Consider the following 13467-nt stretch of genomic DNA (forward strand, 5'->3'; position numbering starts at 1 on the left):
ATTAGGAAAGAACTTGACATTGTCGGCATCCAGGAATGCATTAGCAGAGCTAATCTCAGGTGGTATTGTCACTTAAACGGAATGGACAAGGAAAGATTAGTAAAACAAGTGTTCTCTGCCATGTTGGCAGGAAAACGACCCAGAGGAAGACCAGGATATAGGTGAAATGATATGGTACAATGTGCCTCAGATGATAGAAATATAAGATCTGATAATGATAATATTGGAGTCTTGACAAGTAACAGGCTGATTTGGAGAAAAATTGTAGATAGGAAGTTAGTAATGATGTAATTTTTTCATGTAGTGCTATCATATCCTGTACACCCCTTGAGGGTACATGTCAGGAATTTGATGATGATGATTATGCAGTGTAGCCACTGTAAAACCTTTATACCTCCACATATAAACATTTGATTATCATCTACTTCACCTGCCTCTTCACATTTCATGTTTTTGATGGATTTTTCTACCTCAAATATTGATATACTCACTCACTCACACACACACACACACACACACACACCTGATTGCATTCCTCTTGAATATTTTCTGTGCTTGCTCACTCCCCAGTGAAGAAGAAGAGATCACCAAAGAACTACAGTTTCTTCTTACAACCTTTCAAAAAAAACGGTATCCTATGACTGTTATGTCACTTGTTTCATTTAACAGTCTTTCATGTAATTACTTTAGATATTCAGAAGATCTTTGGCTTTGCCTATATATTCTCTGATTCCTTTTACAGTACTGTTGTCTCCATTTCTGAACTTGTTCAGTAGTCTCCCAGAATATTTTGCCATTATATTTTGATTTTGCACATTAGCACAAAATTACATTTGTACCAATGTTAACCCATAACAATAAGATGAGATCTGCAAACTGATTTTTTTTTTTTTTTTTTTTTTTTTCAATAAAATCAAGCAAGTGATTGTTGACAAATCATTTTACACAGATATGGTGTTTTGGTGTGTGAGTTGGGGGAAGAGACTGCTTTCTCCTGAATGGTATAATTTCTCTGGCTGCCATAATTTTTTATTTATTTATTAATGCAAGAATTGGGCTTTCACAAGGCAAAATAAATAAAAATGAATTATGTTAAAAACTGAATATATATATATATATATATATATATATATATATATATATACACACATACGGAAAAGATATATTGATGATGTTTTCTTAATTTGGAGTCATGGACCAGATTCTTCAAAACAGTTTCTGAACCATCTAAACAATCAGCACCCAAGAATACAATTTACTTCAGATTTGGAAGTTAATGGTTCTCTCTCCCGTTCATGGGTATAAAACTCTTTCATGTGTCAGAAAAACTGAAGCTCTTTATTTATAGAAAACCTATAAACGCATACCAACAGATACCTTCATTCACAATCACATCATTATCTGCTTCAGAAACATGTCATCATTTCTACTTTGGATAAATGTTCTTGCTCCCTCCTCATTGAAAAAGAAGACATCACCAAAAAACTACGGTTTCTTCTTACAACCAACCTTTCAGAAAAAAACAGCTATCCTAAGCAGACATTTTGTAATGTACTTTTTAATCCACCTGCTTGCCGTACTGGTGGACATAGTATTGATGTAAAAGGCTTTATATCTCTTTCGTATATCAGTTTCATCTCACCAAAGTTAGCTAAAATTATCAAAAAATTTTAAATTTACACTTCTTTAACTCCTCTTTTCAAATTCCATTCCTTACTTGGCAGACTTAAACCAAAACATGACAGCCTAAAGTATCTAGGAATTTATCGTCTTTGGTGTAAGTGCAATGTGCCCTATTTTGGTCAGAACAGAGAAATCCATTGAGTTGCATATGGAAGAACATGTGAGAGACATTATATATGGCAGAATTGCAGCCAGTGTGCTATCTAACCATGTTCTTAATTCTGCTTGTCCTAATGAGGAAGATTCTATCATTTATCCAGTGATCTGGAACAAATCAGAAAACATTTTTAAATGCTACAATGAACCGGAAGAGAGAGAATTGTGGAATCCACAGAAATTGTCCTCAATCCAGTCCATCTTAATATTAACCTTATCTATAAACTCTCTGATTGTCACTCTTCAGCTATCCAAGTTTGGCGTACATGAAGTTATGCCTTGGTGAACACTCAACAATACTATGGCATCCAGAACAACTTCAATTGTCAACAATGCATTTGCAAGTTAATTTATAGCTGCTTCTTGTAACGTATATTTTTTTGTATTTCTCTTTTCATTTTATGCACCCGATGAAGTTCTAAGAAGATGAAACTAGTTGTGTGTTCAAATGATAAATAGTATTTTTTCTATTTTGGTATCTCTTGCTTCTAGTCATTAAATTTTTTAATCACATGCACACACAGGAAAACCTCGCTTAATGCAATTAATTAATCTATCAATTAATGTGTGCTAAGCAAAATTGCATTAAGCAAGTACAATAAGCAATAGGAATAATTATAATTCATCCATCAGTTAGTGTAAATTTGAAAAGAAAAAAATTATAAGCTATATTAGAGGATAAAATCATCAAAATTAATGAAAATCAGTTGCTTAAATTTTTATTTAATGTCTAATCATTTGATTGAGCTACTTTTTTACAAAAAAATTAAGTAAAGATGTTTGAATAGTGCCCAACTTTTTCATCTTCTTCAGTCCAGCTCTATTTTTGAAACAGTCAAACCAACCTAAACTAGCAGTAAAGCTTTCACATTCTTCTTGGAATTTGGTCTCTTTCAATGATGTAAAAATATTTAGGCAAAATAATTTTGCCTAAATTAAGTAAGTACAATAAACAATGGGAATTATTACATAGTACAAGCAATTAAATATTCCTTATACTACGAGGTATTCTTTTTTGGTTACAATCCTCAATTTAGAGTGAATAGAAGACGCTCCATCTCGATCATTAAATGGCTTGTATTTCGGGTGATCTGCATGTTTAAAGAAGCAGTAGCAACTTTTCCTTGTTCTTTGTATTCTTTGCTCTTATTTCATATAGTCCAAACTGTAGACTCGCTGTATCCCAGGTCTTGCACAATCATTGTATTACTAGCACCACTTTCATGTCTCTTAATGACTTCCAGCTTTTCTTCTAACATGATTACTTTTCTTCTCTTTTTATTACTGCTGCTTTCTCTATCAGTCTTTCCCTTTTCCATATTAGGGGTTGAATATAATAAAGCCTTATAGGTATCTAAATTAAAGTAAAATGAAGGAAAAGTGATTGAGCAAGAGAACAGAGTTTGCACGTGCGCTTGCGATGATAGCTTTGGGTCAGCTGCCGAGTGTCACTGGCCACCGCTTGCTGCAGATTGGCAACAAAAATTTTCGCATAATGTAAGAAAATTGCGTTAACTGATTAATCACATGCTTCAAGCGGAAAATGGTATTATTTCGCTCAATCGCACTAACTAATTATACAGTCCAACACAATTTTTGCTAACTTTTATATGAGACTTGTTTTTTTACTAATTTGGGTGTGCTGATTTCAAATATCAAACCCATTTTTCTCTATCACGTCATGTTTTTCCTCTATGGCATTTTCTTTTTGCTAATTTGTAAGTTTTTGATAGTTTTAAGGAGGCAGTACTCTTTAGAGGATCAAAAAAATCGATTTTTTAATATTATTTTCTGAAAGTATGTACTTTTAAAAATCCGTTCCTAACTTTTTATCAAGAAATTCGAAAAATTCCCGAAGATATAGCCTATTATTCAAAGCGGTGTGCAGATCAGAATCGGAGCGCTCACCGCTCTCGCTTGTTAGTAAACGAATAAATGCGTAAGAACCTGCAACGGCATGTACTGGCACTTTGAATGCAATTAACAAGACAAAAAAAACCAGAGACTTTATTGAAACGTTATAAGCACTCATCATACTTTCACGATCGATTAACGATTGACTGATTTCGATCGTTCTTTGTCCGCTATGACGCATATAGCATTCATTTGTTTTAGGCAGTTGTCATCGCCTACTTTTCATCACCTAAATGTATTAGGTCGGTTATCGGCCTCTCTCGCATTTAAAGCACCAGTATGTGCCGCTGCAGGTTCATATGCATTTATTTGTTTACTAACATGCGAGAGCGGTGAGCGCTCCGATTCTGATCTGCGCACCGCTTTGAATAATAGGCTATATCTTCAGGAATTTTTCGAATTTCTTGATAAAAAGTTAGGAACAGATTTTTAAAAGTACATACTTTCAGAAAATAATATTAAAAAATCGATTTTTTTGATCCTCTAAATAGTACTGCCTCCTTAAAACTATCAAAAACTTACAAATTAGCAAAAAGAAAATGCCACAGAGGAAAAACCTGATGTGATAGAGAAAAATGGGTTTGATATTTGAAATCAGTGCACCCAAATTAGTAAAAAACAAGTGTCAGATCATAATCAGCAGGAAAAAAAATTTTTTTTGTTGGCCAGTGTTATCGTTCATATCCAATTCGTGTTAAGCAAAGTTTACCTGTGTATGTGTGTTAGAAATAAAACTCAAACTCTTGATCAAAGACTGGAGACCACAGATATGAGAGTCCTGAGAAAGATTAAGGGACTGAACAGATGGCATCAGTTACGGTATCATTAAAAACGAGGATATTAGGAAAGAACTTGACATTGTTAGCATCCAGGAATGTGTTAGCAGAGCTAATCTCAGGTGATGTGGTCACTTAAACAGAATGGGAGAGGAAAGATTAGCTAAACAAGTGTTCTTTGTCAGGATGGCAGGTGGATTGATACAGTAAAGAAAAAAAAAGTGCCTCAGAAGACAGAAATATAAAATCTGATAATATTGGAGCATTGACAGATAACAGGCTAATCTTGAGGAAAATTGTTGACAGGAAATTAGTAATGATGTAACTTTTTTGCATAGTACTATCATAAGATCCTGTCCTGTACACCCCCCCCCCCCCCCCCGAGGGTATTTGCCAGGAATTTGATGATGATGACGAAAATTACAACTACAAATCTAAGACAGAACTAAGCACCCCTCAGATGGTTGAATGTTGGTAACTTATCGTTATTATTTAAAAGCTATTCTTTATGGTATATTATCATTCTGGTGCTTATGAAGACCGTTACTATAGAATTGGTTGTTGGTATCTGATATTGTCCCAAATGTAGACCATGAATGTCAGGGAATACGTACGATAACTAGAAGTAAAATTAGTTACTACTTGTTACTAATTCTAAACTGAAGAGAAAATGTTGGAAAATTTGCTATCAAGTGGAACAGATGTCCATTTTTGTCGCATTGGTATTTCATGTGTTACTTACTGGACCAATTGCTTTGGCCTGGTAAGTGTTATCTAAGCATGGTATCATTTAGTTAAAAGTGTATTATGATTATTTATGAAAACTGTTGCATTAAGATTAAGTAGAAAATATATATTTTTCCGCTGCAGATAAATTTTCTGGTATTGTTGAATGTCATGATAAGAATTTAAGCAAATAAATTTATTCAGATAAGCTTTTCAACATTCAGAAATCTACTATTGAAAATATAGTGTGTTTATTTATTCATTTTTCCCTCTGATCTCAATTTAGCTCACTAAAACTGAAGGAAATGTATTTGCAACTGATGCAATCATAGCTACATTAATGTGTGCTACTCGCTCAGTCTACTCTTGGGACATTGTTGTTGAGGTAAGATATTTTACAAAATGCCTTTCACAAAATAATAATAATAATCAGAGGATTATATAATTTATTCAGTGAAATGGTTATTAATCAAGCAGGTCAGAGTATAGGCTGAATTGAGCTCATGATCTGGTTTTTATTATTTTTATGGGTAGTTATACTGATAATTAGAAATTTTCTTTATCTTAATAAAAGTGTTTATAATACTTTATGAATGATTTTTGTTTATTTTTTTACATTTATGTCAAAAACATAAAATGAACTGCATTCAGGTGTCAAAGTTACAAGTTAACTGGCTTGCACTCCAGAACATGCACATTCTTGGTCTCAGTCTTGGTTGTCCACTATTACATTGTGATTTAGTGTGCATATAGATCTAATTGCTAACCTTTCATGTTGTTTGGTTTATCAGAAATGAAAGACAGAACAGAAGAATAAATTTGTTAAATAGTTTAATGCTTCCAATATTTCATCTTTGTCATAGAGACATTATCAATGTTATAGTATAAAAGCGTAATATGCCCAGGAGCAACACTGAGATGATAGAATTAATTTGATTGTAGAGCCTAAAATCCTACAGAGGATTCTTGCTAAAGATACTAGTCATTAGCTTGATTGATTGGCTTAAGTGTTAAAATCACTATTCGCACATCCATATTTTTGTAGACTAGGTTGGTTTTTAAGAACATATTCTGCAAATTCCAGAAGGGAAAAAAGGTTCATTTTTTAACTTGCTGCAGTGAAGTGTAATGATTTTTTCTCTCCCTATTTGATTCCATAGATTGTGTCCATGGCACAGACTGTTAGGCCTGACTGTCCACACAGCTATTGATAATCTTCCAATATCATTGGCCAGCTGGCAGGTCTAAGGAATACTCTGTAGACTAAGAAATGACAGTGGAAAAATTTATCATCAGAGGAGAAGATAAGAGCAGTTAACTCTTGACATGTGATTTGAAATTGAAGTCCTGGCAATTTAGGTAACCCAGATATTAAGATTAGTAAAAGCAGTACTATTCCCTGTATCTGGGAAGATTATGCTGAGCAATAATTTACTACAGTTGATATGTTTTGGGGAGGGGGATTATGTTAAAATTGTAGTGATAGGCTGAGAAAGTGATATTGTGGTTGAGTTTAGCTGTGAGGGAAGTGTTAAAGTGTCTAGAAAGGGCAAAGTACTGTTTTCTTTTTATTTTGTTATAATTGGATTCTGAAATGTTGGTTGTTGTGGTGAAAGGGGAATGTGCCTAATGTGTTTGGGTTTTATATCCAAATAAAGAACACATCATCAATATATCTTATCAGATAGAAGGCAAAGAGTATGGATAGGTTAGGCATGGTGAACCATGACATGACATTATTGAATCAATCAGAGATAAACAACTATACCATTTCATCAAGCTTAAACATGAGAGACTTTTTATAGATTTTCTAGCTGCTTTTTAAAAAACTGAAATATACATGAACGTGTGAAACTCCACAAGATATGAGAAACTAATTTTAAGGTCTGCTCAACAACCAAGACCTTGTTACCTGTGCAAGTCAGTTTTCTTTTTGTGTTCCTGATGAAGTATTTTTTGACAGCTATGAAATATGTTAGTATTAAACTCATTTCAGAGCCTCTGTAGCTTAGTGGAGTTTGATAAAGCCCTTTGCTCAGAAAATTGGCTTCAAATCTCATCTAAGATGCAAAGAAACTTTTGTTAGCACTTTCCAGTTGAAGAAGAGTTAGCCTCTCATATACAGAGGTGGCATGTTTTTTTTTTCTTCTTCTGCAGCCAGCAAACTGGTCAGGAGAACACAAATTTTGGTTCCAAAAGCCAGGGATACATAGCAGATTTGCCTTAAGGGCCTGTAAATACCACTGTTGTTATTAAGTTATTTCATTCCTGTGCAAGCTGCAACTTTTTTATGCTCCTGATAATGTACTTTTTATAACAGATGAAACGTTGGAAATATGTATTAAACTAATATCATTCCTCTGTGTTGTGCTTCATTGATGTTAAATAAACAGGGTACTGGTAAATTATAACTTAAAATATATTATATGTCTATTAAATTTATAAAATACTGTTGTTTATGTTGAAGATATTCCAGACAGTTGAGTTTTTCTTTCAATTAAACTATAAGTATGACAAAATGGTGCAGTTTCAGTGTATTTGAATTTGCAGTTATAATTTGAGATAGAAGTTGAACTTCTATTTCATTATTATTACTAAATTGTAGAATGCACATAGTTTTACATTTTTAATTTATAATTCAGTTTTGATTTGAAGATGAGATTTATAATTAGTATTTACATTATTACATTATATATCTTTATTTATTTATAGCGAGTTGGTAATAAACTTTTCTTTGACAAAAGAGACAACTCAGAATTTGGTATGTATTTATTATTTACGTTATTCTATTAAATTTATTTATGGAGTAATATTTTTGAAACAAGCTGATAATTTATAAATACTTTAGAAAGCATCCCATTTTACATGTATGTTCTGACACTCTTGTAGGTACTTGTTTTATGAGATTTTAATTTTAGGGAAGTACTCTACCCAACATTTTCTGCACAAAGGATTCTGTATATACCTAGCTGAACTGAAAGACTGAAGTTGGCCTGACTCCTTTTATGTATTTTTCAATAAGACTTACTTTCTTTGCACTGCCAGGCAGAATCATGTGACATTTATAAATGCACATAATGCTCCAAACATTTTTTTAAATGCATGTAATCTTTATTGATTGAATCTACATTGTATTGTGGTTCTTTAATTTATTAAGTAAACTTTTAATTGTCATAAAACTCGTAATCTGAGCTGGGCAAGTAAGTTAAGTCATTTATAAAGCATATACTATAAGAAAACATGCTCAGTAAAATACATAAATGAAATAAAAATTCTATATAAAATTTTTTTTATTAAAGTAACCTATTTTAATGTGTATTATTTATATAATCACCTTATTTTTCAGCATATAAGACACTATTTGAAGTTAGCCCCAGTGTTGTTATCTAAGGAATATCAAAAATAAAGAAAAGAGGCAAGTTGATGACACTGATTCAGTTAGTGTACCCAGAGATTATGCATGTGTAGCTCTGAGAAAATCGTATTTGCATCCATAGCGCTAACCCACTTTCCTGAGTTAATGATTGGCATGGGCAAGTAGAGTTTTTCCTCCCAGAAATTGGGTTGTTAATCCCACATCTCAAAAATTAGTAAAACCCACACTATTATTACATATAGTAATACAAGTTTTAGGGTTTAGGACCACAAGATGGCAGTGTTATCTGCCTGAGTATATATGCAAGTTACACAAAATAATATATATTTATGAAGGTGGTCTGAAAAGTTCTCGGTCAAACAATGAAAAAACGAATTTATAATTAAAAACTTATTTTTATTTTTCAACATAATCTCCCTTAAGAATAATACATTTATTCCAGCGATGCTCCAGCGCCATTATCCTGTCCCAGTAGTGGTTCTCAGTAAGATTTGCAAAATACCCCTCTACAACTGCAATTGCCTCTTGATTCGAAGAAAAATGCTGACCAACAAAGAAGAATTTTAGTTTTGGGAAGAGATAGAAGTCAGAGGAAGCCAAATCTGGGGAATAGGGTGGATGTTCCAACAATTCATAGTTTAGATCCCTTAATTTTCCCATTTCCAAAGCACCTTTGTGGGCAGGTGCATTGTCCTGATGAAAGACGATTATTTTCTTCTGCAAACCAGGTCTTTTCTCATGAATTTTTCGTCTAGTCTGGTTAAAAGATCAGAATAATATTCCCCAGTTATTGTTTTACCCTTTTCAAGATAATTAATAAACAAAATGCCTTTAGCATCCCAAAACACCGTACTTTGTCTACTTTGACACTGAACAACCAGTTTCTGCCCACTGTTTTGATTGCTGTTTGGATTCTGGTGTGTAATGGTGAATCCAAGTCTCATCCATAGTAATAAATCAATGCACAAAATAAGTTTTATTCTTGTTAAAACACTCCAAGCACTGTTCAGAGATTTTCATGCGAGTACGTTTTTGATCTGCTGTGAGCAAGCGCAGCACCCATCTGGCGCATAGCTTTTTAATTTGCAATTCTTCATGCAAAATATATCCTACATGTCCTTTTGAAATGCCTATAGTCTCAGCAATTTCGCGCACTTTGACTCGCCGATCATCCAGTACCATTAGTGCACTTGATCAATGATTTCTGATATTGTTACACTTTTTGGACTTCCTTCATGTGGATCATCTTCAAAGCTGGTATGGCCATGTTTAAACTCGGCAGCCCATTTTTTAATTGTTGAAAAATGAAGAAGAAGAGTACCCATAAACTTTATGAACTTCGAATGAATTTCTTTTGGTACCAAACTTCTTTTACAAAGAATTTTATAACCGTACAATGCTCAATTTTATCCATTTCAAGGGATATGGACAATGCTTTTGCTTCAGGCAGCTGTATAAAACAAACTACTTGATGGAATGACTTGCAATTTCACATGGATTCTTATGACAGATGTACCAACTTAGAAAAAAAAATCTTGTAGATAGTGTTGCCATCTGTGGTCGAGGCCGAGAATTTTTCAGACCACCCTCGTAGGTATAAAATCAGATATATTTAGTAAATATATCTATAAATAAGAATAGCTACCTAAAGAAAAGGTTACAAAAGCCTATCTGGATAGGTTAGTTGTTGCTTGTACCATGCATTATTATTATTGCTAGAGAAATTGTGTCCGATAATAGAGGAAGTGTTAAATAGGGAAATATATCTGAAAATTTTGCTGCTGTTTGGTGTGAAGTTGAAATTAACAAAATAGGATGCTATTATATGGCAAGTAATGTAATTTTGAAATGTTTAGACAAAATTGTTAACCATTTAAACAGAAGGGGATCCTAATGAGACATATTGGTACACATCACCATGCAAGATCAGATCTCTATTCTTCGACTGACATTTACTTCCAGCCTCTCCTGGTATAAACACATCACTAGCTTCCTCAGTCTCTAAAGAACTAAGAATATTTCCTGCTCAAGAAGCTATTTTTTGCCCACCCTATATAAATCCCAAATCTGCCCATCCTTAGAATACTGTTCACACATTTGGAGTGGTGCATGCACCTAAAACTTCCCTGAAAATGATCCTGTCTAGAGGCGAGCATTTCAACTCTTAGATGACCCCTTATAGGCTCACTTCAACCTCTATATCAGAAGTTCCTGTAGAGCTGAAAAATGCAATTTTTCAGCTCTGTCTCTCTTGTACAGGTACTTCTATGGGGGTCACTGCTTCTGTGTATTCGCAAACATCATTCCTCCACTTACTGTTGGACCTGTTAAAAATAAGAGCAACAGCTGTGCAACATGTTTTCAGTATAACTGGAAATACATCGATCCTGCTTCTCTTCCTCCTCATTTATTCCATCTATCTTTGTCCTCCGGAACAGATGGTTCTAAGAAAATGTAGGGAAGGTGAACAGATTTCATCTGTGGTAAACTCTTATTAAAAATGGCAGTATTAAAGAAGAGCTTGCTAACATTCAATAATGTGTGAGCAGAGCTAATCTAAGTTACCCTGGTCATAAATAGAGTGGGGGAAAGAAAGTTTAGCAAATAGATAGTTGATGATACAGGAAGACAAAGATTTAAATGGATTGATGTGATGGTTAATTGTACCCTTGAAGACCAAATATGCAAGATCTGAAAATATTCGAGTCCTGATTATAAGAAAATCGCTGATACAAAGCATGTTAACTTAATTATGTAGTGCTGTCAAAGTGTTCTGCTTACATTAGGAATTAATATATGCTGAGGGGGGGGGGGGATTATACTATTCATTTTGTATTACATTTATGAAATTTTAGACTAGATCGCTTAAGAGTTAATGCTATAAATAACCTATAAGGAATATAGAAACTGATTAGTATTTGTGATGTAATATTCAGTCCTGCCTATCTCTTGGTGCACCCTGTGATTATGTATTCCTTAGATACCGAATAAACAGCCAAATTTGACTTAAACTACAAACAAATATGATGTACAACATGATCACAAACACCTTTTTCTTCTTCTTCAGTTTGAAAAATATTGCTTCAGATAATTTTATCAAGATAGAAGGAATTCTAGAGAAGCCACAGTACGAATAAAGATTCAATGATAATCATTTCTTAGACTATATACAGAAGGTATATGTTTATTTGTGAATTTTCAGCACTATTAAGATCTTACAGTGTTTTTGTTGCTAATTATCTCATCTCATACATATATATGCATTTATATGTATGAGAGCAACCAACTTGTTCGAGCAACCAGCAGTTAGTTCTGGAGGTCCAACCAGAATTGAACCTACTATTCCTACACCAAAAATATGTCTATCCTGAGCATCCATTACTGTTTCATGCCATTGTAAGATAGTTATAGTTCTAAGATTTTGTTTGATATTGTTAATCCATCTTGTTTGGTGCTTACCTTTTTTCCTAATATCAACATAAACTTATTGATTAAGCAAGTGTCCTGCATTCTGACAACATGGCTGAACCATCGTGGCTTTTCCTTACATAGGATAGAACTAACAAGCAGCTTACCTATCTTATCAGTATTCACAAAGTCAAACCATCTCTCACAAGATACTCTCTTAAACACTGTTGATTTGAGTTTTGTTCCACTGCTATTCAACTGTCTTTCCAAAACTTGAACTTTTTGAACACTCCAGAAGCCATTCATAATTTTCTACCACCTTACCAATATCAGTTACTCGGCTACCAAGATATTTTGAAGTGAAGACACTCTATAGCACATCCTTTCAGAAAGAGAGAAGACTCATCTTTATCACATGTTTTCATTATCTTTGTTTTCTCATAATTGATAATCAAACTTAGTTAACTCTCAGGATCAACTACAGCAGAAAAAGTTTGTTTCTGCCACATTATTTGTGAGCATGACCAAATCCTTAGCTTATAGGACACACTTCTGCTAATAAGTTTGAGATGGTATTCCTTAGGCTTTTACAATCTTCCAAAAATTTTGCCTATCAGCCAAATCAAAAGCTTTTTTGAAGTCAAGAAAATGGAATCACAGTTTCTAAAATTCTAAATATTTCTTAAAGAGCTGCTTCAATAAAAATATTTGGTCCATCCAGTCCTTTGAATCTGCTATGCTTATTTCTAAGTTGCTTTTCAACCAAGTCCTTTATCCTTTAAGTATAATAGCACCTTACCTGGAACAGACAATAAGTTAATTCCCCTATAATTCTAACAAATTCTAACATACCATGCAATTTCCTTTCTTAAATATGGGCACTATTAGACTTCTGGTAAAACTCTGGGAGCTTTATCAATTTGATAGAAAATTTTCAGGATCTCAATTAGTCGGATCACTATACTCTCCTCCTTTTTATCATTTCTACAGTTCTCATCTAACTTCTGATGATGTAATGAGATATATCAAATTAGGAGGAAGTGAAACTAGTCTGCACAAATCAGCTAGATCAAATGACTGAATGTTATTTAAAAGATTATCAAAAAAAAAAAAAAAAGCCCTGCCCTCTTTGCCATGATGGCCTCATGCCTTTCAATTGTTTTCTTATTTTTATCTTTTAATGAACTTCATTCTCTCTTCCTATATAACTTATAACTTCATATAATTTGATTATTCTCTCAAGGTGCATTCTCTTCTTTCTCTACCATGCTATTAAACCACAAGTTTTTATCTGTTTTCAACTATGCTTTCCCTGTAACTTAGTTTTTTTTTTTTTTTTTTTCATTATTCTGATGCTGCTCCAGCCTCTTCCTGTTCTCTTTTAGCATTTAACTGCATTACTTGATTTTATTAAGATAAAGCATTTCA

At 33.4% G+C, this 13467-nt stretch overlaps 1 protein-coding gene and 1 long non-coding RNA gene across 2 annotated transcripts in view; one reads left to right on the plus strand and one right to left on the minus strand.

The window, feature by feature from the left end:
* LOC150097326 (eukaryotic translation initiation factor 3 subunit D-like) overlaps positions 1-13467 on the plus strand; it is a 97182-nt gene that overhangs the window by 35115 nt on the left and 48600 nt on the right. The window contains exons 7-8 of the mRNA XM_090406813.1: positions 5542-5640; positions 7968-8016. Coding sequence (XP_090262939.1) covers positions 5542-5640; positions 7968-8016 — 148 coding nt within the window. The remainder of the gene's footprint in view (positions 1-5541; positions 5641-7967; positions 8017-13467) is intronic.
* The window catches only part of LOC150097327 (uncharacterized), a 111359-nt gene that overhangs the window by 19860 nt on the left and 78032 nt on the right, over positions 1-13467 (minus strand). The window lies entirely within an intron of this gene.

This window comes from Typopeltis vanoorti, chromosome 17 (assembly GCF_054136105.1).
Source record: "Typopeltis vanoorti isolate ZY-2024b chromosome 17, IOZ_Tvanoo_1.0, whole genome shotgun sequence".
In the NCBI taxonomy this organism is placed as follows: domain Eukaryota; kingdom Metazoa; phylum Arthropoda; class Arachnida; order Uropygi; family Thelyphonidae; genus Typopeltis; species Typopeltis vanoorti.